This window comes from Hypanus sabinus, chromosome 10 (genome assembly GCF_030144855.1).
Source record: "Hypanus sabinus isolate sHypSab1 chromosome 10, sHypSab1.hap1, whole genome shotgun sequence".
Classification (NCBI taxonomy): domain Eukaryota; kingdom Metazoa; phylum Chordata; class Chondrichthyes; order Myliobatiformes; family Dasyatidae; genus Hypanus; species Hypanus sabinus.
The window spans coordinates 136,824,860-136,844,995 of NC_082715.1; the positions used below are offsets into that span (position 1 = coordinate 136,824,860).

At 46.9% G+C, this 20,136-nt stretch overlaps 2 protein-coding genes across 2 annotated transcripts in view; one reads left to right on the top strand and one right to left on the bottom strand.

Moving 5' to 3' along the window:
* The window catches only part of tnfaip3 (tumor necrosis factor, alpha-induced protein 3), a 28,082-nt gene that overhangs the window by 586 nt on the left and 7,360 nt on the right, over positions 1-20,136 (top strand). Inside the window, exons 2-5 of the mRNA XM_059983084.1 lie at positions 15,901-16,091; positions 16,490-16,637; positions 17,953-18,123; positions 19,519-19,699. Coding sequence (XP_059839067.1) covers positions 15,901-16,091; positions 16,490-16,637; positions 17,953-18,123; positions 19,519-19,699 — 691 coding nt within the window. The remainder of the gene's footprint in view (positions 1-15,900; positions 16,092-16,489; positions 16,638-17,952; positions 18,124-19,518; positions 19,700-20,136) is intronic.
* LOC132400357 (uncharacterized) lies at positions 1,033-7,522 on the bottom strand. Its single transcript, XM_059981307.1, has 2 exons — positions 4,046-7,522; positions 1,033-1,430 (listed from the first exon to the last, which is right to left on the bottom strand). Exon 1 carries the CDS (start codon positions 6,738-6,740, stop codon positions 4,371-4,373), a length of 2,370 nt encoding a protein of 789 aa, XP_059837290.1. The 5' UTR covers positions 6,741-7,522; the 3' UTR covers positions 1,033-1,430; positions 4,046-4,370.

A 20,136-nucleotide genomic window follows, 5' to 3' on the forward strand; every position in this document is an offset into this window, starting at 1 on the left:
GTTTTTGTGTTGTTTTTTGTTGTGTGTGCTCCAGCGGATCCGGAGTAACAACCATTTCGTTCCCTTTTATATGTTATATAATGACATCTTTGCACTTTGTAAAGGAGAACGAAATAATTGTTCCTCCTGATACCATACAGCACAAAAAAAGCTGGTGTGTACTGAAGAATGCCAAGGAACAATCTCAAACCTGTTGTGTCATTCCCTCGGTAAATGACTGCATTTACAGGGACATTACCTGCAATTGTATATTGCCTTATGATTTATGATGTTTATGGGACCTAGGAGTAGAATTGGGCCATTCGGCCCGTCGAATCTGCTCTGCTGACCCATTATCTCTCTCAACCCCTTTCCTCGGCCTTCTCCCTGTAACCTTGGGGCCCTGACTAATCAAGAACCTGTTAACCTCTGCTTTAAGTATACCCAACAACGTAGCCTCTACCATCATCTGTGGGCAATGAATTCCACAGATTCACCACCCTCTATTCTGAGGCTACGGCCCTCTGGTTCTGGGCTCCCCCACTGTTGGAAATATCCCCTGCATTGTGCAGAGACTATGTGCTTTCCAATATGCCGCTTGTTGTTTTTACTTGCATAATGGGAGTGATGTTGCCATTTCTCCAGTCCAGGGGCGTAAAGAATTAGCTTAATTTTTAAAATTACTCAAAGTGCTAGTTCAGTGAGGATGTAAGGCATTGTGTAGTGGGCCGACGGATTTTGTTTTTGGATATGAAGGGAATCGGGGCTTCTGGGGATGGTTTGGGGAAATGGAGTAGAGGTAGACTTGAACAGCTTTGATGTCTATTGGTGGTGGAGGAGAACACAAAGGTGGGATGGCTCCTCCTCCAAGCTCTCCTGTTTACATTCCCTTGGATATTAAAAATAACATCTAAAGAAAGAACACCATGCAATCAATAAAGGTTTCAATCTACTTGTTAGTTTTTCCAATGTGCAAATAGTTGGTATGGTGCTTTTGTTTCTCAGTGAAAATCTCATGCAATATTTCCAAGGCGGGCATATTTTGTGGTCGACACTGTTTGACTTTTCATTCAGGTTGGTTTAGGATCCAGGTATTGGAATGCTTTCTAAGTTTGTTTCGCATTAGTCAATTAAATTTGTATTTCCATCCTTTGTGGTAATTCCACCTGATTTCAGTAAAATCCACAGTGAGCATGCGTAGTTTTTGAACGTGTTCTTTGAGCACGCTTACTGCAAAACTTTAGGCCTTGTTTTTAAGCAAACGTACAGGAAAATGCTCAATACTGAATTTTCTCATGAGACCGTAAGACATGGGAGTAGAATTAGGCTGTTCGGCCCATCAAGTCTTCTGCACCATTCCATCATGGCTGACTTATATTCCCGCTCAACTCCATTCTCCTGCCTTCTCCCCGTGGCTTAAATAAACTCAATGGCCTGGCCTCCATGGTCGTCTGTGGAAAATTGAAAATAAACCATCTAGGATTATTAGATATGGGTATTAAAAGCTGATGATTTAATTTGAGGATAATAAAGTTTAAACTTTTATGTCCCAATTCATAATTTGTTATTAAATTCATGACACCACTTGCTTCTTCAGGAGTATATTGTCCACTAGCTCTGCACAGAAGGCTGGATAATTATTGCTACATAATGTAGCTTCTGAAAAACTGAAATTAATCTTGACACTGTTTCAGGCTAACTTTTACGTAGTTTCATTTTCAGTTTATATAGCAAAGCAATAAATGACTGGACATTTTTGCACGCACTACGACCAAAATATTTGTTAAACAATGTACAGATTTGTATCAGGAATGTTCAGACAATATTCTTTGCCAATCAATATTTACTTTATATCTACTGAATTTGCCAACATGCAATGCACATATTTCTGCATTCAGAAATTTAGGTATTTTTGGTGATTCAGTGCTGACGTGTCTGGGGATGTGAAAATAAAGTCAATGGAGAAGAGCGTAGGTGTCTATTAAAATTAAAACTTCCCCTAAAAGTCCCAACTGTGATTGGTTGTATCAAATTTGACTTGTGTAATGCACAGACATTCCAAGTACCCAAACTCCCCGGCCACCCCCACTTGGAAATTCCACTGCATAAAGCAGGGTTCAGGCAGCCATTCTTCACTGCAGAGTAATGGTGACTGTCAAGGCAACATGTAGTATTAGTCAAACTGCTACTCATTTGGAAACTCCATAGATTACACCGGAATTTTACATTCTTAAAAAGGAAGTCCAAAGATTGAGCTCAGTGCATTCCCTAGCTGATTCATGTCGCCGTTCTTTATGAGAAGGTCCATGTGTATGTGGGTTAAATTTGGTTACAATACTTGCCTGGGTTTTATTATCCCTTCCTCTGTCTTCCCCTCTCTCTGACTCCGCCCCACACAAAATGTACACATGATTCATTCAGCACAGTGAATGAATTCAGCTTGTGCAGGTTCTGTTTCGGCACGTGTTACTGAAGTAGGCACTGTATGCTGTATGACTTCCATTATAGTTTATCAGAAAATTGTTAAGCAAGCTAAACAGTTCTCAGCATTGTGTGCTCGATAGAAAGCTCTATGGTACAGGCTTTATGGTTGAATGATGGATGGTTCTTTGCTTAGAAGGAGGCCATTTGGTTATCCCTCTACCACAGGAACTTGATGGAACCCCCCCCCCCCACCCTCTACAGCGTGTTCTCTGCACATTTCCCTCCAACAAGTATTTATTCAAGATCCCTCTGGAAGGCCGGAGTGGAGCCTGCCTCCCCTACATCTATAGGGAATACATTCTGGAATACAATCCAGAGACCCCTCATCAAGACTCTCAATTTTAATGTGTCTTGTGACTGAACTGTCTTCGACACAATGTGGGAGCAACTTCTTTCCTGATGAAGACAGACATAAAGTGCTGATTTAGTACCTGACTTAGTATCGCCCATGTGCAAGGTTTCTGTTTTCGATTCCGAAGTGCGCCTCTCCTCAATGTTAACTCTCCGTACACTTCCAGTTTCCCAGTTGCTTAATCTTTTATCAGCACTCTCTTTTGCATTTTTATATATTTAAATGGCCACCTTCCCTGTCGTTCTCCGAATGCCTTATTGCTGGGATGTGCAAACCTGCATTTGTGATAAGCACCCGTAAGTTGGGCTCTTTGCCCTCGTGATCCAAAGATTTTCTCCCTTTGACCCCCATGGGAATATGCTTGGAGTCTCTAATTTCATAATCTCATTGAAACCTGGTGTATATTGAAAGGCCCAGATAGCTCAAGTTCAAGTCCTAATTGTCATTCAACCATACATGAATGCCTATGAATGTAGCCAAACAAAACAGTGTTCCTCTGGGACCGAGGTGCAAAACACATTGCCAACGGTCACACAAAGCACATATAGCCTATGTGTTAATATTGAGATAAACACTTCCCCACATTTCAGTTCTTTAGTACACACCTCGATGACTTTGGGTCATTTATGTTGCTTGTGTGAATTTATTACACAGTAATACACACAGCACATATGCAATCATTCACCACCTTTGTAAATTCTGTATTATATTTTGTTCGGCTTTTTTTTAAGACAGTTTGGACAAAACTTTGTCTGATGTTTCCGTTGCTTTAATAAGAGGAAGCATTGTTTTCTTGTATCAGCAATGGGAACAGAACCAATCTGGCTACATAATCGAATGTCTGCTATAATGTTCAAATCAAAAATGAACTCGGATTTACTTTAGAGATCCAGCTGATGTTGTAAGTGGGAAAAAAAATAAGTTGCAGGTTTGCACACCAGCTGGACAATGAGTGAATTATCAGATGGTGGGGATTTATTAGCTGTGAGAGAACTGTTGGCCAGAACATGGGGAAAATCTCACCGCTCTTCAGAAAATTCCATTGAATCTTTTAATGTCGCATCTGAAAGCAAAACGACTTCAGTGCCTCGCTGAACTGCTGAGGTTGGCTGCGTAAGTAACCCAGCACCTCCAGCATGCTCAAAACTGCTGACAACAAAACAAAAATGCAAATTAGGTTTTCATAATTAATGGTTAGCAAAATCCCAAGTACTAAACAGTTCATCTTACCAAGCAGCAAATTTGTATAGAATTTCACTGCGTTGATTTAACTCTACCAAGCCCGGCTGTAAGAGGGGTGATGCACCATCAATAACTCACACTGAGACGTAGGCGAGATATCGGCTTTTATTGACTGGAAGAAGGAACCAGGAGTGAGTGTCTATCATACAAGGTCCTGGAGACTGAGGCCGATCTTCAGGCCGCAGGTCTCCTTTATACAGGGGCCTGTGGGAGGAGCCACAGGAGCAGTCAGCAGGGGCGTGTCCCGACAGGCACATAGTTCACCACATTCACCCCCCCTTCGTTTGAAAAAGTCCTCATGTAGCGAAGGTTCTTACAAGTCAAGCCGATCAGGCGGTCGAATCTGTCGCTGCGATCTACGTAGCACCGGCTGTGACCGCATAGGTGCTGGCAACATTGGCGATTGCACAGGGGACGGGGGTTGCGCGTGTTCTTGCCCACTAGGCGCCGGTGATCCCTCATGCATGTGCGAGGCGCCTGGTATAAATGCGTACGAAACGCCCGGTATACAAGTGTCGTGAGGAGTCTGTGTAGGGCCTGGTGAGTACGGTGTCACCTCTGGTGCAGGGTTCACAGAGGCGCCTGGTATAAATGCGTACGAAACGCCCGGTATACAAGTGTCGTGAGGAGTCTGTGTAGGGCCTGGTGAGTACGGTGTCACCTCTGGTGCAGGGTTCACAGTTACCGGAGAGCCTTCAGGGTAGTGGTCTGCTGCACCTGCGGGTGCCAGGTCGCGGATGGAGACCGTGTCCTCCCGCCCATCAGGTAAGACCACGTAAGCATACTGGGGGTTCGCATGGAGAAGGTGAACCCTCTCCACCAGCGGGGAGTATTTATTGCTCCTCACATGTTTCCGGAGCAGCACTGGCCCCGGGGACGTCAGCCAAACTGGTAGGGTGGTCCCAGTGACAGACTTCCTGGGAAAAGAGAATAGGCGTTCGTGAGGGGTGGCATTGGTGGACGTACATAACAGAGAGCGGATAGAGTGCAGTGCCTCAGGGAGGACCTCCTGCCATCGAGAGACCGGCAACCCTTTGGACTTAAGGGCTAAAAGTGTGGCCTTCCACACTGTGGCATTCTCCTGCTCTACCTGGCCATTACCCCGGGGATTATAACTCGTGGTCCGACTGGTAGCAATGCCCCTAGCTAGCAAGTACTGGCGCAGCTCCTCACTCATAAAGGAGGACCCTCTATCACTGTGGATATAGCAGGGATACCCAAACAGAGTGAAGAGCTGGCGCAGGGCTTTTATGACGGACGTGGCAGTGGTGTCGGGGCAGGGGATGGCAAAGGGGAACCGTGAGAACTCGTCAATAACACTGAGAAAATAGACATTGCGGTCAGTGGAGGGAAGGGGGCCCTTAAAGTCAACACTCAGGCGTTCAAAAGGGCGGGTGGCCTTGACAAGTTGTGCCGTGTCAGGACAGTAGAAGTGCGGTTTGCACTCGGCACAAATTTGGCAGTCTCTGGTCATCGTCCTGATGTCCTCCAGGGAGTACGGCAGGTTCCGAGCTTTCACAAAATGGTAAAATCGGGTGACCCCCGGATGGCAAAGTTGTGCATGAAGGGCGTACAGCTGGTCGAGCTGTGTGCTAGCACATGTTCCCCGGGATAGGGCATCAGGGGGCTCATTGAGTCTGCCAGGCCGGTACAGGATATCATAGGTGTAGGTGGAGAGTTCTATCCTCCACCGCAAAATCTTATCATTTTTGATCTTGCCCCGCTGTTGGTTGCTGAACAGGAACGCAACCGAGCGCTGGTCGGTCAGCACAGTGAATCTTTTGCCAGCAAGATAGTGCCTCCAGTGCCTAACAGCCTCCACTATGGCCTGGGCTTCTTTCTCCACCGCGGAGTGCCGAATTTCAGAGCCTTGGAGGGTGCGAGAAAAGAATGCTACTGGTCTGCCTTCCTGATTAAGGGTAGCAGCCAGAGCGAAATCGGAGGCATCACACTCCACTTGGAAGGGAGCGGTCTCGTCCACTGCATGCATCGTAGCTTTGGCAATGTCCGCTTTAATGCAGTTGAAGGCCGCGCAGGCCTCAGCAGAGAGGGGAAACGAGGTAGACTTGACCAGGGGGCGAGCCTTGTCCGCGTAATGGGGGACCCATTGGGCGTAATAGGAAAAAAACCCCAGGCACCGTCTGAGGGCCTTGAGAGTGGTGGGAAGAGGGAGCTCTAACAGGGGGCGCATACGTTCGGGATCAGGCCCAATAACCCCGTTTTCCACGACATACCCAAGTATAGCAAGGCGGGTGGTACCAAAAACACACTTGTCCCTGTTATAAGTAAGGTTCAGAGCTGCGGCCACTTGGAGAAACAGTTGGAGGTTGGCGTCGTGATCTGGCCTGTCATGACCACAGATGGTGATGTTATCCAGATAGGGAAATGTGGCCTGCAGTTGGTACTGGTCCACCATCCGGTCCATTTCCCTCTGGAAGACAGAGACACCATTCGTGACACCGAAAGGGACGCGCAGGAAGTGATAGAGCCGGCCGCCCGCCTCGAAGGCGGTGTAGGGGCGGTCCTCTGGGCAGATGGGGAGCTGGTGATAAGCGGATTTCAGATCTATTGTCGAGTACACCTTATACTGAGCAATCTGGTTGACCATATCCGCGATGCGGGGTAGGGGGTATGCGTCAAGCTGCGTAAACCTATTGATGGTTTGACTATAGTCCACCACCATCCTATTTTTCTGCCCAGTCCGAACAACAACCACCTGGGCCCTCCAAGGGCTTGTGCTCGGCTCAATGATCCCCTCCCTGAGCAGCCGCTGCACCTCCGACTGAATGAAGGCCCGGTCCCCCGCGCTGTACCTCCTGCTTTTGGTTGCCACAGGTTTACAGTCGGGGGTCAGGTTGGCGAACAGCGGTGGGGGAGGGATCTTGAGAGTGGAGAGGCTGCAAGTGTCGGTAGCGCAGCTGTTGGCCTGGTTCTGGATGGGATGTGTGTGTCCGTGTGTGTGTGTGTGGTCAGTAGCGGGGTATGTGAAGAAGTCCCACAAAACTGAGGATTCCTGACAGTGAGTGGTGGGAGGGGCCCGTCGTATACCATAGTCACACTTTCGAGATGGCTCTGGAAGTCCAGCCCCAATAGCACAGGTGCACACAGATTAGGCATGACCAGCAGTTCAAAGTCCCGATACTCTGTGCCTTGCACCACCAAAGTCACTACACAACCCGCCCGGATGTCAGCGGACTGCGACCCAGAGGCCAAATGGAACCTCCGACTGACCGGCCGCGTTGCAAGTCCGCAGCGTCGCACTGTGTCCGGGTGAATAAAACTCCCAGTGCTGCCTGTGTCAAACAGGCATCCAGTCCAATGCCCCTCCACCCGGATGTCCATCATGGACCTTGCAAGCTGGTGTGGGGCGCTTTGGTCAAGGGTTACAGTGGCCAGAGTTGGATCGTCGGGGTACCCGGTCAGCATCGGAGGGTCGGGGGCGGGGCGTGCTGACGTCGACAAAGATGGCCGCTCACATCCGGGGTACCCGGTCAGCATCGGAGGGTCGGGGGCGGGGCATGCTGACGCCGACAAAGATGGCCGCTCACATCCGGGGTACCCGGTCAGCATCCGAGGATCGGGGGCGGGGCGTGCTGACGTCGACAAAGATGGCCGCCCACATCCCGGCATGCAAGATGGCGGCCCCCACGTTTCACCCACAGCGCTGCACTCCGCTCGAGGTTGAGACTTACAGAACTTGGCGAAGTGGCCCCGCTTTCCGCAGCTGGAGCAGGTCGCTTCTCGCGCTGGACAGCGTTGTCGAGGATGTTTCTTTTGGCCACAGAAATAACAAAGCACGAGTATCTTACGGGCCACAGCCGTGGTCAGGGTCGGGGAGCTCGTGGAATCGCGACTGGCGGCGGCGTTGGCGAATTCGCTCCCGGGAGCCGGCGGTGGTGGGGTCTGAGGCGTCCACGAAACCGGCGGGGAATCGCGCGACTGGACAGCGTCGGCGTTATGCCGCGCAGCTTCTAGAGCGTTGGCCTTCTCTATCGCCGAGCTTAAGGTAAGATCCGAGTTCTCCAGCAGCCGCTGGCGCATGTACACTGACCTCAGTCCCGTCACAAAGGCGTCTCGCACCAGCAGCTCCGCATGCTGTTCTGCCGTGAGCGTCTTGCAGTCGCAAGCTCGGACGAGTGTCTGTAGTGCTCGGAGAAACTCAGCGCACGATTCGCCAGGCCGCTGTTGCCGGGTAGCTAAGCGATGTCTTGCGTAGACGGTGTTCACCGGCCGCAGGTACTGTCGTTTGAGGGCGTCCAGTGCCCCTTCGTAGGTCGGCAGGTCCCGGATAAAGGAGTAAACTTTGGAGGAGACCCTCGAGAGTAGGATTCTGTGCATAACGGCGGGTTCAGTCGCACGAAGCTCCGCCAAGTACGATTGGAAGCATGCAAGCCAGTGTTCAAAAGCGAGAGCTGCGTCAGGGTCTTGAGGGTCCAAATCCAACCGGTCCGGACGCAAAACGGGTTCCATGTTTTAAAACTTCCAGTCAATAAAATTGATGCACCATCAATAACTCACACTGAGACGTAGGCGAGATATCGGCTTTTATTGACTGGAAGAAGGAACCAGGAGTGAGTGTCTATCATACAAGGTCCTGGAGACTGAGGCCGATCTTCAGGCCGCAGGTCTCCTTTATACAGGGGCCTGTGGGAGGAGCCACAGGAGCAGTCAGCAGGGGCGTGTCCCGACAGGCACATAGTTCACCACAAGGGGGAGGGTTGGGCTTGGGGCAAGCAACCCCATCCTGTAAAATCTTGGGGTACAGAAGCTCCAAAGAGCTCATCCCTGGGAGAGGAAGGATACACCAAGAAGATGGGCTCCACCTGGGAAAACTTGAGGGACTGGCCCAAGACAGAGGACTCTGGTGAGCTGCTGTTGAAGGCCTGTGCCACAGTAGGATTGATGGGCTGCACTAATATGCTTCAATTAACTTTCCGATATTAATTCTGGTCTGTCTTGAAGAAAGGTTTCAGCCCGAAACGTCGACTGTTTATTCCTCTCCGTAGATGCTGCCTGACCTGCTGAGTCCCAACAGGAGTTTGTGATAACTGTTAACACAGGAGTGTTATACACAAAGGGCCTGAGGCATTGTTGAGGATCCCTTCCACCCATCCCACAATCCCTTTGACCCAGTGCTGTCAGGAAGGAGGTACAGGAGCACCAGGGCTAGGGCCGCCAGTCAGGGTAACAGATTCTTCCGTCAGGCAGTGAGAATCAGAATCAGGTTTGTTATCACTGGCATGTAACATGAAATTTGTTAACTTAGCAGCAGCAGTTCAATGCAATACATCATCTAGCGCAGAGAGAGAAAAAATAATAAATAAAATAAAACTTAATAAAAAAGTAAATCAATTACGTAGATTGAATAGATTTTTTTTAAATATACAAAAACAGAAATACTGTATATTTAAAAAAAAAAGTGAGGTAGAGTCCAAAGCTTCAATGGCCATTTAGGAATCGGGTGGCAGAGGGGAAGAGGCTGTTCCTGCATCGCTGAGTGTGCGCCTTCAGGCTCCTGTACAGATGCATACCCTGCCACCTCTGAGGTCTCGTCACTAGGACAGTGAGCTCCTTGTTGTTCACCTGTGCTGTGCAATGCACACACTTCGCATTACATTTTATTAACTTACTTGCGGCGATGCGTTGTTCAACGTGTGGGGCGTGTGACTTGCGTTTTGTACGCTTATGCAGGTAACTGTCCGGAGAGGGAAGGGAAATGGGTAGCCAGTGCAGAGCGGCTGCTCTCTTCAATAACAAGTATACTGCTTTGGATACTGTTGGTGGGGACCATCTACCAAGGGACAGAGTCTCTGGCACAGGGTAGGTGCTGTGGCTCAGAAGGGAAGGGGGGAGAAGAAGACTGCAGTAGTGATGTTAGAGGAGTAGATCTCTCTTTCGCCAAGGGGTGATGATCCCGTGGAACTTGTTGCCACAGACAGCCGTGGGGAGCAGGTCGCTGGGTGGAAAATGACAGATTCTTGGTAAGTCAGAGCGTGAAAGGTTTCGGGGAGGGGGCAGGAGGATGAGGTTGAGAGGGAAGCGTATCAGTCACGATCAACTCTGCTGCTACGTCTTATGGGCTTGCGGAGATTCTGTGGACGTGGAACAGACACCTGGATGGTATGCAGCCCCCCCAGGTGCAAAGATGTCTCAGACCAGGTCCGTGGCTTTCTAAAGGGGGAGGGTGAGCAGCCAGAAGTCCTGACACAGATTGGCATCATCGACATCGGTAGAAAAAGAGAGGAGGTTCTGAAGAGAGAATTTAGGGAGTTAGGTGGAAAGCCGCAAAGCAGGATTTCCAGGGTTGTAATCTCTGGATTGCTGCCTGTGCCACATGCCAATGAGGGCAAGAATAGGATGATTTTGCAGATGACTGTGTGGCTGAGGAACTGGTGCAGGGGGCAGGGTTTCATATTTCTGGATCATTGGGATCTCATCTGGGGAAGGTGTGACCTGTACCAAAGGGGTGGGTTACACCTGAACCTGAGGGAGACCAATATCCTTGTGGCCAGGTTTGCTGGAGCTGTTGGTGAGGGTTTGCAAACAATTTGGCAGGGAGGTTGGGAAACAGAGTGACTGGGAAGAGGATGGGGCAGTTGGTGTGCAACTAGATGCAGTGTGTAGTGAGACTGTCAGGAAGGACAGGCAGATGATAGGGGAACATTGCAGTTAGTGGCATGAGATGCAGTGTAACATGGGGCAAAATTAATAAAAGGTGTTGAATATAGGTCTAAAAATTTAATATTTGAATTGCACATAGTATATGGAACAAGGTAGCACATCTAGCACATTTAGAGATTGGTAGCGTGGGCATTACTGAGTCATGACTGGGAGAAGATCATAGTTGAGAGCTTAACATGCAATGGCACACGTTGTATTTAAAGGACAGGCAGGTTGGCAGAGGGGGGTAGAGTGGTTCCGTTATCAAAACTGAAATCAAATCCTCAGAACTGCTATAAGATCGGTAGATGCAGAATCCTTGTGGGTAGAGTTAAGAAACTGCAAGGGTGCAAAGATCCTGATAGGAGTTATATTCAGGCCTCCAACCAGCAGCCAGGGTGTGGGCTGCCAATTACAACAGGAGGTAGTAAAGGCTTGCCAAAAGTGCAATATTACAGTAGTCATGGGGGTGGGTTTCAATATGCAGGTAGATTGGGAAAATCAGATTGGTGCGGAATCTCAAGAGAGAGAATTTGCAGAGTACAGAGAAGATGGCTTTTTAGTGCAGCTTGTGTTTGAGCCCACTAGGGGAAAGTCTATTCTGGAGTAGGGGTTGTGCAATGAATCGGATTTGATTAGGGAGCTTAAGGTAAAGGAACCTTTTAGGAGACGGTGTTCATAATATGATAGGCCTCACCCTGCAATTGGAGAAGGAGAAGCTAAAGTCGGATGTAGTGGTATTACAGTGGAGTAAAGGGACTTACAGAGGTGTGCGAGAGAAGCTGGATGAAGTTGTTTGGAAGGAGACACTAGCAGGGATAACAGCAGAACACTAATGGTTGAAGTTTCTCAGGGAAATTTGAAAGGCACAGGATAGACACATCCCAAAGAAGAAGTATTTTAAAAGAGATATGACTCAATCGTGGCTGACAAGGGAAGTTATCAACAACATAAATGCAAAAGAGAGGGCACATAATAGAGCAAAAATTACTGGGAAATAGAGGATTGGGACAATTTTAAAAACCAATAGAAGGCAACTAAAAAGACATGAAAAGGGAAAAGAAGAAATATGAAAGTAGCTAACCAATAATATCACAGGAGATACCAAAACATTTTTCAGATGTATCGTACAAAAGAGGCGAGAAGAGATATGGACTGCTGGAAAATGACGCTGGGGAGGTGGTGATGGGAGACAAGGAAATGGTGGGCAAACTGAATAAGTATTTTGCATCAGTGCTCACTGTGGGGACACTGGCGGTACACCAGAAATCAGGGGGCAGAAGTGAGTGCAGTTGCTACTGCTACGGAGAAGGTGCTTGGGAAACTGAAAGGTTCAAAGGGAGATAAATCACCTGGACCAGATGGACTACACCCAGTTTTCTGAAAGAAATAGTTGACAAGATTGTGGAGGCGCTCGTAATGACCTTTCGAAATACTGAAGATTCTGATACGGTTCCAAAGGACTGGAAAATTGCAAATGTCACTCCATTCTTCAATAAGGCAGGGAGGCAGAAGAAAGAAAATTATAGGCTAGTTAGCCTGACCTCAGTGGTTGGGGAGATGTTGAAGTTCATTGTTAAGGATGAGGTCTCATGATAAAATAGGCCAAAGTCAGCATGTTTTGCCCAAGGTGAAGTCTTGCCTGACAAGTCTGTTGGCATTCTTTGAGGAGATAACAGGCTAGATAGACAAAGGAGAGTCAGTGGGTGTTGTGTACTTGGACTTTCAGAAGGCCTTTCAGGTGCCGCACATGAGGCTGCTTAGCAAGATAAGAGTTCGTCATAGTACACGAAAGATAATAGCACGGATAGATGATTGGCTGATTGGCAGAAGGCCAAGAGTGGAAATAAAGGGAGCCTTTTCTGATTGGCTGTCAGTGACTAGTGGTGTTCTGCAGGGCTTGGTGTTGGGACAACTTCTTTTTACCTTGTATGTCAATATTTTCGATGATGGAATTGATGGCTTTGTAGCCACGTTTATGGATAATAGTGTTGAGGAAACAGGGAGGCTGCAAAAGGAGTTGGACATGGTAGATGAATGAACAAAGGAATGGCAGATGGAATACAGTGTCGGGAAGCGTATGGTCATGCACTTTGGTAGAAGGGACAAAAGCATAGACTATTTTCTAAATGGGCAGAAAATGGATCAGCCACAGTGAACTAGCAGAGCTGACATGATGGGCCAAATGGCCTAATTCTGCTCCTATTTGTTGTGGTTTTGTGGTCTTATAAGTGTGCCTTGGTCCGGAGAAACATTATTTTATTTGGTTATATATATGTAAAGTCCGATGAGAATGAACTTGAACTTTAATGTTGTAGTTGTCGGAGTTGTTGGTAAGGACATATGGTATGGATTGGTGTTGTCTGAGAGGGGCTGATGAATGCTGGGAATACTCAGTAGGCCGTTCAGCGTCGGTGGAGAGGAAAGAGTTAATGTTTGAGGACAGCTGGGCGTAAGCTACACTGTGGCAGACAGGAAGGCTCTACAATGGGTAGTCAGATCTGCCCAAAGCATCATCAGCACCAGCCTGCCCACCGTCAAGGGCGTATATGCAGAAACGTGCTGAACATGAGGGGTCACACCCACCCTGCTCATGGAATGTTTGCCCCACTCCCACCAGGGAGGGGGCTACGTAGCACCCACGCCAGATTCACCAGACTCAAAAACAAGTAACTTTTCCCCAAGCAGTAAGGCTGATCAGCTCCTCCACCCACTAACCCACCTCACCACACCCCCAACCACCACAACTTTATCATTTCCTGTCAGTCACCCAAAGCAGACACTCCTGCACTTAATGGAAATAAAATCAATCTATGTAGATAAGCTATCTTATTCTTATTGTGTTTTTTTATAAGCTATTGTTCTTTATCGTATTGCATCAACATTGGATCCGGAGCATCAATTATTTCATTCTCCTTTACACTTGCGTACAGGAACTGACATTAAACATTAAGTAGTCTTGTGTACACACTCCAAAAAGAAGCAAGGGTCAGAAGGAGTTAATTTGCCTCTTGGCATTTCTCTTGGGACGTGAGTCACCCTGTTTGTTTCCTCCATTTGCCTGCAAAGATCATTTTGAGGATTCCTTCAACCTCAACGTGTCCTGCAAAGGTATTAGACATGCAGTTCCAATTTCAGAACCACAGACACAGAACAATCAAGTTCACGTTGAAGTTTATTGTCCCCGGACTGCACATATACGCATCCGACCTCCGGATCATGGTGCTCTAATATATGTCCCGCACAGCACGTAAGACAAAATGTTATCATAAATAAGTTCATAAAATATAATACAAAGTGCACATCGTAGGCAAACAGTAAACAGCTCATTGTCCTGGTGACTAGACCTTGGCGGTGGCGGGGTATTCATTAATCTCACAGCCTGAGGGAAGAAGCTGCCCTAGGCCTACCAACAGCAGGAAATGCTCTCGATTGGTCACCTCACCTTTAGCCGTCGGACTGTTACATTGAAGAATTGGAGTATCGTCACAGTTTTGGTTACCCACCTGCGTGAAAAATGTCAATAAGATTGAAAGTGTTCGGAGAAAGTTTACAAGGATGTTGCTGAGATTTGAGGACCTGAGTTATAGAGAAAGGCTGACTAGGTTGGGACTTTACTCCCTCGAGAGTAGGAGCATGAGGAAAGATTAGACAGAGGTGTTCCAAATTATGAGGGGAATAGGTAGGGTAACTGCAAGCGGGCTTTTTCCACTGAGGTTGGGGTGAGACTACAACCAGAGGTCATGGGTTAAAAGTGAAAGGTAAAAGTTTTAAGGGGAACATGAGGGAGAACTTCTCTCAGAGGGTGGTGAGAGTGTGGAACAAGTTGTCAGCACAAGTGGTGGCTGTGGGTTTGGTTTCACCATCAGAGAAATCAGAATGGGTGCAAGACTGGGAGGGGTATGGAGGACTATGGTCTGTGTCAATGGGACTAGGCAGATTAATGGTTGAGCATGGCCTAGAGGGGCCGAAGGGCCTGTTTTTGTGCTGTTGTGTTTTATGACTCCATGACACTGAATGATCTGGCAAATTGTAGCTTTGTGGGAAATACCCCTCACTTATGGAGTCGTCGAACAGCACAGCATAGATACAGGCCCTTCGGCCCAACTCGTGCATGCTGACCATGGTGTCCACCCAGCTAGTCCCAGTATCCCACGTTCAGCCCATATCCCTCCAAGCCCCGCTTTGCCACGTGCTTCTTAAATGACACTCTTGTACCTGCCTCAGCCACTTCCTCTGGCAGCTCGTTCCATATACTCACCGGCCTCTGCGTGGAAAAAAAACTTCCCCGTTGGTCCCCTCTAAACTTTCTTTCTCCTCCTAAATCCTAGTTTTAGACTTCACTACCCTGGGGAGAAGACTGTCACCATCCACCTTACCTATACCTCTCATCATTGTGTGCATTTCATTAGGGTGGCCCCTTGCTCTCCTGTGTCCCAGCCTCTCTCTATAACTCGGGTCCTCTCATCCTGGCAACATCCTTGTAGTGCTTCTCTGTACTCTTCCCAGTTTAAACACGTGCCTCCGATAACAGGGTGATCAAAACTGTACGGAATACTCCCAAGTGGAGCCCGCCCTTCACTCCCTCGACGACCTACACAACTGCAACAAGATGTCCCAGTTCTGGTCCTCAATGACCTGACTGGTGAATGTTAGAAGCCATTTTGACCACCTTGTCTACCTGTCTACTCAACAAACTCCTAAGTCCCTCTGTTCCATTTCACTCCCTAGTGCTGTGCCATTCACAATACAAGTTCTACACTGGCTTGACTTTCCAAAATGTCTCACCTCGCACTTACCTGCACTGAATTCTATTTGCCACGCCTCAGCCCATTTCCCTAACTGATCAAGATCTCCCTGTAATCTACAGTAGCCTTCTTCAGTCTCAACAGGAACTTTAAACATTAGAAAGCTCTTGGAATTCATGTTGCATGTCACTATTGTACTGCAGTCAAATTTGTAACCTCTGATGAAATCAATGGCTTTTGTATACTGCTGACAGTTGTAGTTACCCCAGTGAAATCGGTTCAGCTTCTATGTGGGTGAACAATGTTCTCTTGTGTTGCCGATAGGAAAGCAAAAAGCCGATTCTTATGAATGATTGCACCTGGGAACTGCACTACCTTTACCAAAGCAATTCCAAGGCCCACTTTGAACTTTTCTCCTTTCCGTTTGTGCGGCAGGTGACGGGAACTGCCTGCTACATGCTGCATCGCAGTTCATGTGGGGAATCCAGGACATCGACCTCACCCTGCGCAGGACCCTCTGGGAGGCTCTGACCGCAACGGACACCAGGAACTTCAAATTACGTTGGCAGGTTGAATCCGTCCGCTTGCAGGAGTTTGAGGCAACAGGCCTCCGTTACGACACCAAGGTGAGTGAGAGGGGAGTTCCGGGACTGGGTGGTTCTGCTCTTAATGTTGGGTGGGTTGTGGATTATTTATCAGGTTGCAGTGGATTCCAGTTAGTTGGGCCATCGGTTAATTGGGGCAGCCACTTATTTGAGACAACTCTTGAAGACCAAAAATTAATCGAGAAAATAACCGGGATTCCTTTTTGTTTATTTGGGACACTTAATTAGGACAAGAAACTGTTGTTGGACAGTTTTTAACTAGATTCATTTGCGTGCATGTTGTGTGTGTTCCACGGAATACTTCCTGTACCCTTTACGATGTCCTCTGTTGAGAGATAATCACAAAGGATGTGGTTAATGAGTCTGGAACAGTTATCTTGCTCCACGTTGTATCTGACATTAACATGTTTCTTCTGTAGAACTGGGACGAAGAATGGAAAAAAGTAGTTAAAATGGCCTCTGTGTCCTCAAGTTCGGATCAGCCCGGACTGTCGTACGAGTCGCTGGAGGAAATCCACATATTCGTACTTGCCAATATTCTTCGGAGACCAATCATCGTCATTGCAGGTGAGAGTTGAATGGGCCTTTTAAAAACAGTCTCATATTATTTGTAAATTATAGCGTTCTTTGGAAATGTGGGGACAGAAACACCACACCTCTGTTCTAAATGATGTCCCTCTAGTCCTAGACTCATCCACAAAAGGAAACCCCCTCCCCACACCACTCTATTCAGACCTTTTAATATTCAGTAGGTTTCAATGAGATTCTCCACCCCCCCTCATTCTTCTAAACTCCAACAAGCACAAACTCAAAGCCATCAAACACTCCTCATATATTAACCCTTCCACTCCCAGAATCATTCACCCCTGGATCCTCTCCAGTGCTGGTACATCTTTTCTTGGATAAGGGGCCCAAAAGTGCTCTCAATATTTCAAGTGCCCTCTGACCAATGCCTTATAAAGCCTCAACAGCACATCCTTGCTCCTAATTCCTAGTCCTCTCAAAATGAACGCTAACATTGTGGAAATACAGACTAATGATGTGGCAATGGTTGTACAAATCCCACTGAGGTACCTTTCATTAAACCAATTTGGAGTTAAAATAATAGTGTTGGTCATAGTTATTGTGAAATTATTTTTTTTAATGGAAGGAAATATTCTATCTTTATTAATCTGGCCTTAGTGTCATTACCGGGGCTGCCACCTTGTGTTGGGTACTCTTGAAGTGGCTGAGCAAGCCACTCAAGTTGAGGATACTTCTTGATGGGCCATAAAATCTGTGCATGCCAGCGTATTGTTAAAGTATTTTTCAATGGCATTTGAGGAACATTGTTGAGGATCCCTACCACCCATCCCACAATCTCCTTGACCCACTACGGTCAGGAAGGGGATACAGGAGCACCAGGACTCGGACTGTCAGACTGGGTAACAGCTTCTTCCCTCAGGCCATGAGACTAATGAATACCCTGCCACCACCAAGGTCTCGTCACCAGGACAGTGAGATGTTCACTGTTTACTTGTGCTGCACACTACATGCACTTTCTAATTATATTTTATTAACTTATTTGTGGTAATGTTTTGTTTTATGTGCTGTGTGTGATACATGCTTTGTGGGAGCATCACGGTCCGGTGGAAAGTTGTTTCATTTGGTTGTATATGCGTCCAGCCAGATAACAATAAGCTTCAAATTCAGCTTGAATCTCCAAGGCTTTCAATGAGCAATTTGCAGTGTTTTTTTCTAGAACGGGTCTGGTGAGCGAGAGGGAATTTGGATCATCCCTTTTAGATTTTGGAGCGTGTGTGTTTTGGAAGTTTCACCTGTTTCTATGGAGTGAAGTTCTCTCATAATATTGACGCTAACATGAGGCCATTTCTTCCTACAGACAGAGTGCTGAGAAGCTTTGACAACAACACTAGCTTGGCCCCCTTGCACTTTGGAGGGATTTACTTGCCATTGCACTGGCCAGCACACGAGTGCTACAAGTACCCCATCGTACTGGGTTATGATATGCAGCATTTCTCTCCACTCATTGCTATCAAAGACAGGAATCTAGGTATCTATTATTTTATTTACTTCAATCAATGTAAATGTTCCTCTTCTTTCAAAGTGTGAATTTAAACATAATGGTAGCTAAACTTCCAAAGAGCTAGAAAAGGTGATGTACGTTAGGACATCTAGACCTGACCTAAAATTCGGTGTTGATGTACCAATGGTGCTGTGTGATATCAAGAGTTAAAATGATTATACGTATTTTGTAAGCCAGTCTGGATAAGGTGACGTGAAGATCAGTGGAGTTCATGATTTCCTGTTTGCTTCAGAAAGGAACTTCCATTTCCTCAGCAAAATCCACAATAAGCATGCGATGCACTATTGATCTGTTGTGTTTTATTAGTTGTGAACATTGATGTGGCTAATCCATTACTCATTTGTTGCTTCAATAGAAGGTTGAAGCAAATAATTTGACTTTTAAAATAGTTTAATAGTTACTTTCCTCAAGCAGTAAGGCTGATCAACACCTCCACCCACTAACCCACCCCTCCACACCTCCAACCACCAGTACTTTATCATTTCCTGTAAGTCACCTTATGTACCGACACTCTTTTGCCAGGCATCACTTTCTGGATGTACGATCAGTCTATGTATATAAGCTATTTTGTGCATTTAGATTTTTCTTATTATGGAGTCCTTTAACTTGTGTGTTTGTTGTACTGCATCGGATCTGGAGAAACATTTATTTCGTTCTCCTTTATACTTGTGTACAGGAGATGGCATTAAACGATCTTTTAAGGTGATTGGAGGAAAGTATAAGGAGGATGTGAGAGGCAGGTTTTTTACAGAGGTGTGTGGGATGCACTGCCGGGGGTGGTGGTAAAGGCAGATTCATTAGGGGCATTAAAAAGACTCTTAGATAGGCTTGTGGATGATAAAGATGTGAAGAGTTATGTAGGAAGGAAAGGTTTGATTGATCCTGGAGTAGGCTAAAAGGTTGGCACAACATCTTGGGCTGCAGGGCCTGTGCTGTGCTCTAGTGTTCTATGTTCAGCCTATAGTTCCTAATGAAGGGTCTCGGCCCAAAACATCAACCGTTCCTTCATTTCCGTAGATGCTGCCTGACCCCAGAATCCGGTTTATTATCACTGGCATGTGACGTGAAATTTGTTAAATTTGGCCTGCTGAGTTCCTCCAGCATTTTGTGTGGAATCTCTTGTGTTTATAATGCTTGCCACCTTGTTCCCGTCCCGTCCCATCAAGAACATGATATAAATACAGGCAGTGCCACTCTGCAGCCAAGATGATTCAAACGCTGATAAAGGGCTCCCAAAAGAGCTGTAATGTTCTATGTTTTAACTCTGAGCTTGTTTTCCACAAACCTGTACATTGAGTTATCCTTCCATTGGAAGATGTTCAGAACATGTTGCTTAATGGAACATTCTTTATGCTCAAACAGAAATCTCTGCTATTCCATTGGTCCACAATGGAAGGAGAAGATTTGAAGATTTCACCATGCACTTTTTGATACCAAACGAAGAAGAAAATAAAGATAAGCTGTTGGAAGAGTACTTAAACCTGGTTGAAATTCCCGTACCTGGTCTGGAGTTTGGAACCATTCACCTGATTAAAGCTGCAAAGTGAGTGAATGTCCTGTTCGTTAATCGGTCACTCCCAATTGTTGATTGGAAATTGCTTTGTTTCTGCTCGTGTCTGTGTTGCACAGAAGTGAAAGTGTTAACGTATCAGGAGCGTTTGATGGCTCTGGGGCTGTAGTCACCGGAGTCTAGAAGAATGAGGAGAAATCTATCAAATATTGAAAGGCCTCGACAGAGTGGATATGGAGAAGATGTTTCCTATCGTGGGGGAGTCTAGGACCAGAGGACGCAACCTCAGAATAGAGGGACATCCATTTAGAATGGAGATGAGGAGGAATTTCTTTAGCCACAGGCAGCTGTGGAGGACAAGTTATCAGGTGTATTTAAGGCAGAGGTTGATAGATTCTTGGTTAGTCAGGGTGTGAAAGGTTACAGGGAGACAGCAGGAGAATAGGATTGCGAGGTTAATGGATCAGCCA

Bases quoted from the DNA above. Each gene is read 5' to 3' on its own strand.
- LOC132400357 (XM_059981307.1), bottom strand. From the start codon at position 6,740: ATGGTGGTGGACTATAGTCAAACCATCAATAGGTTTACGCAGCTTGAC.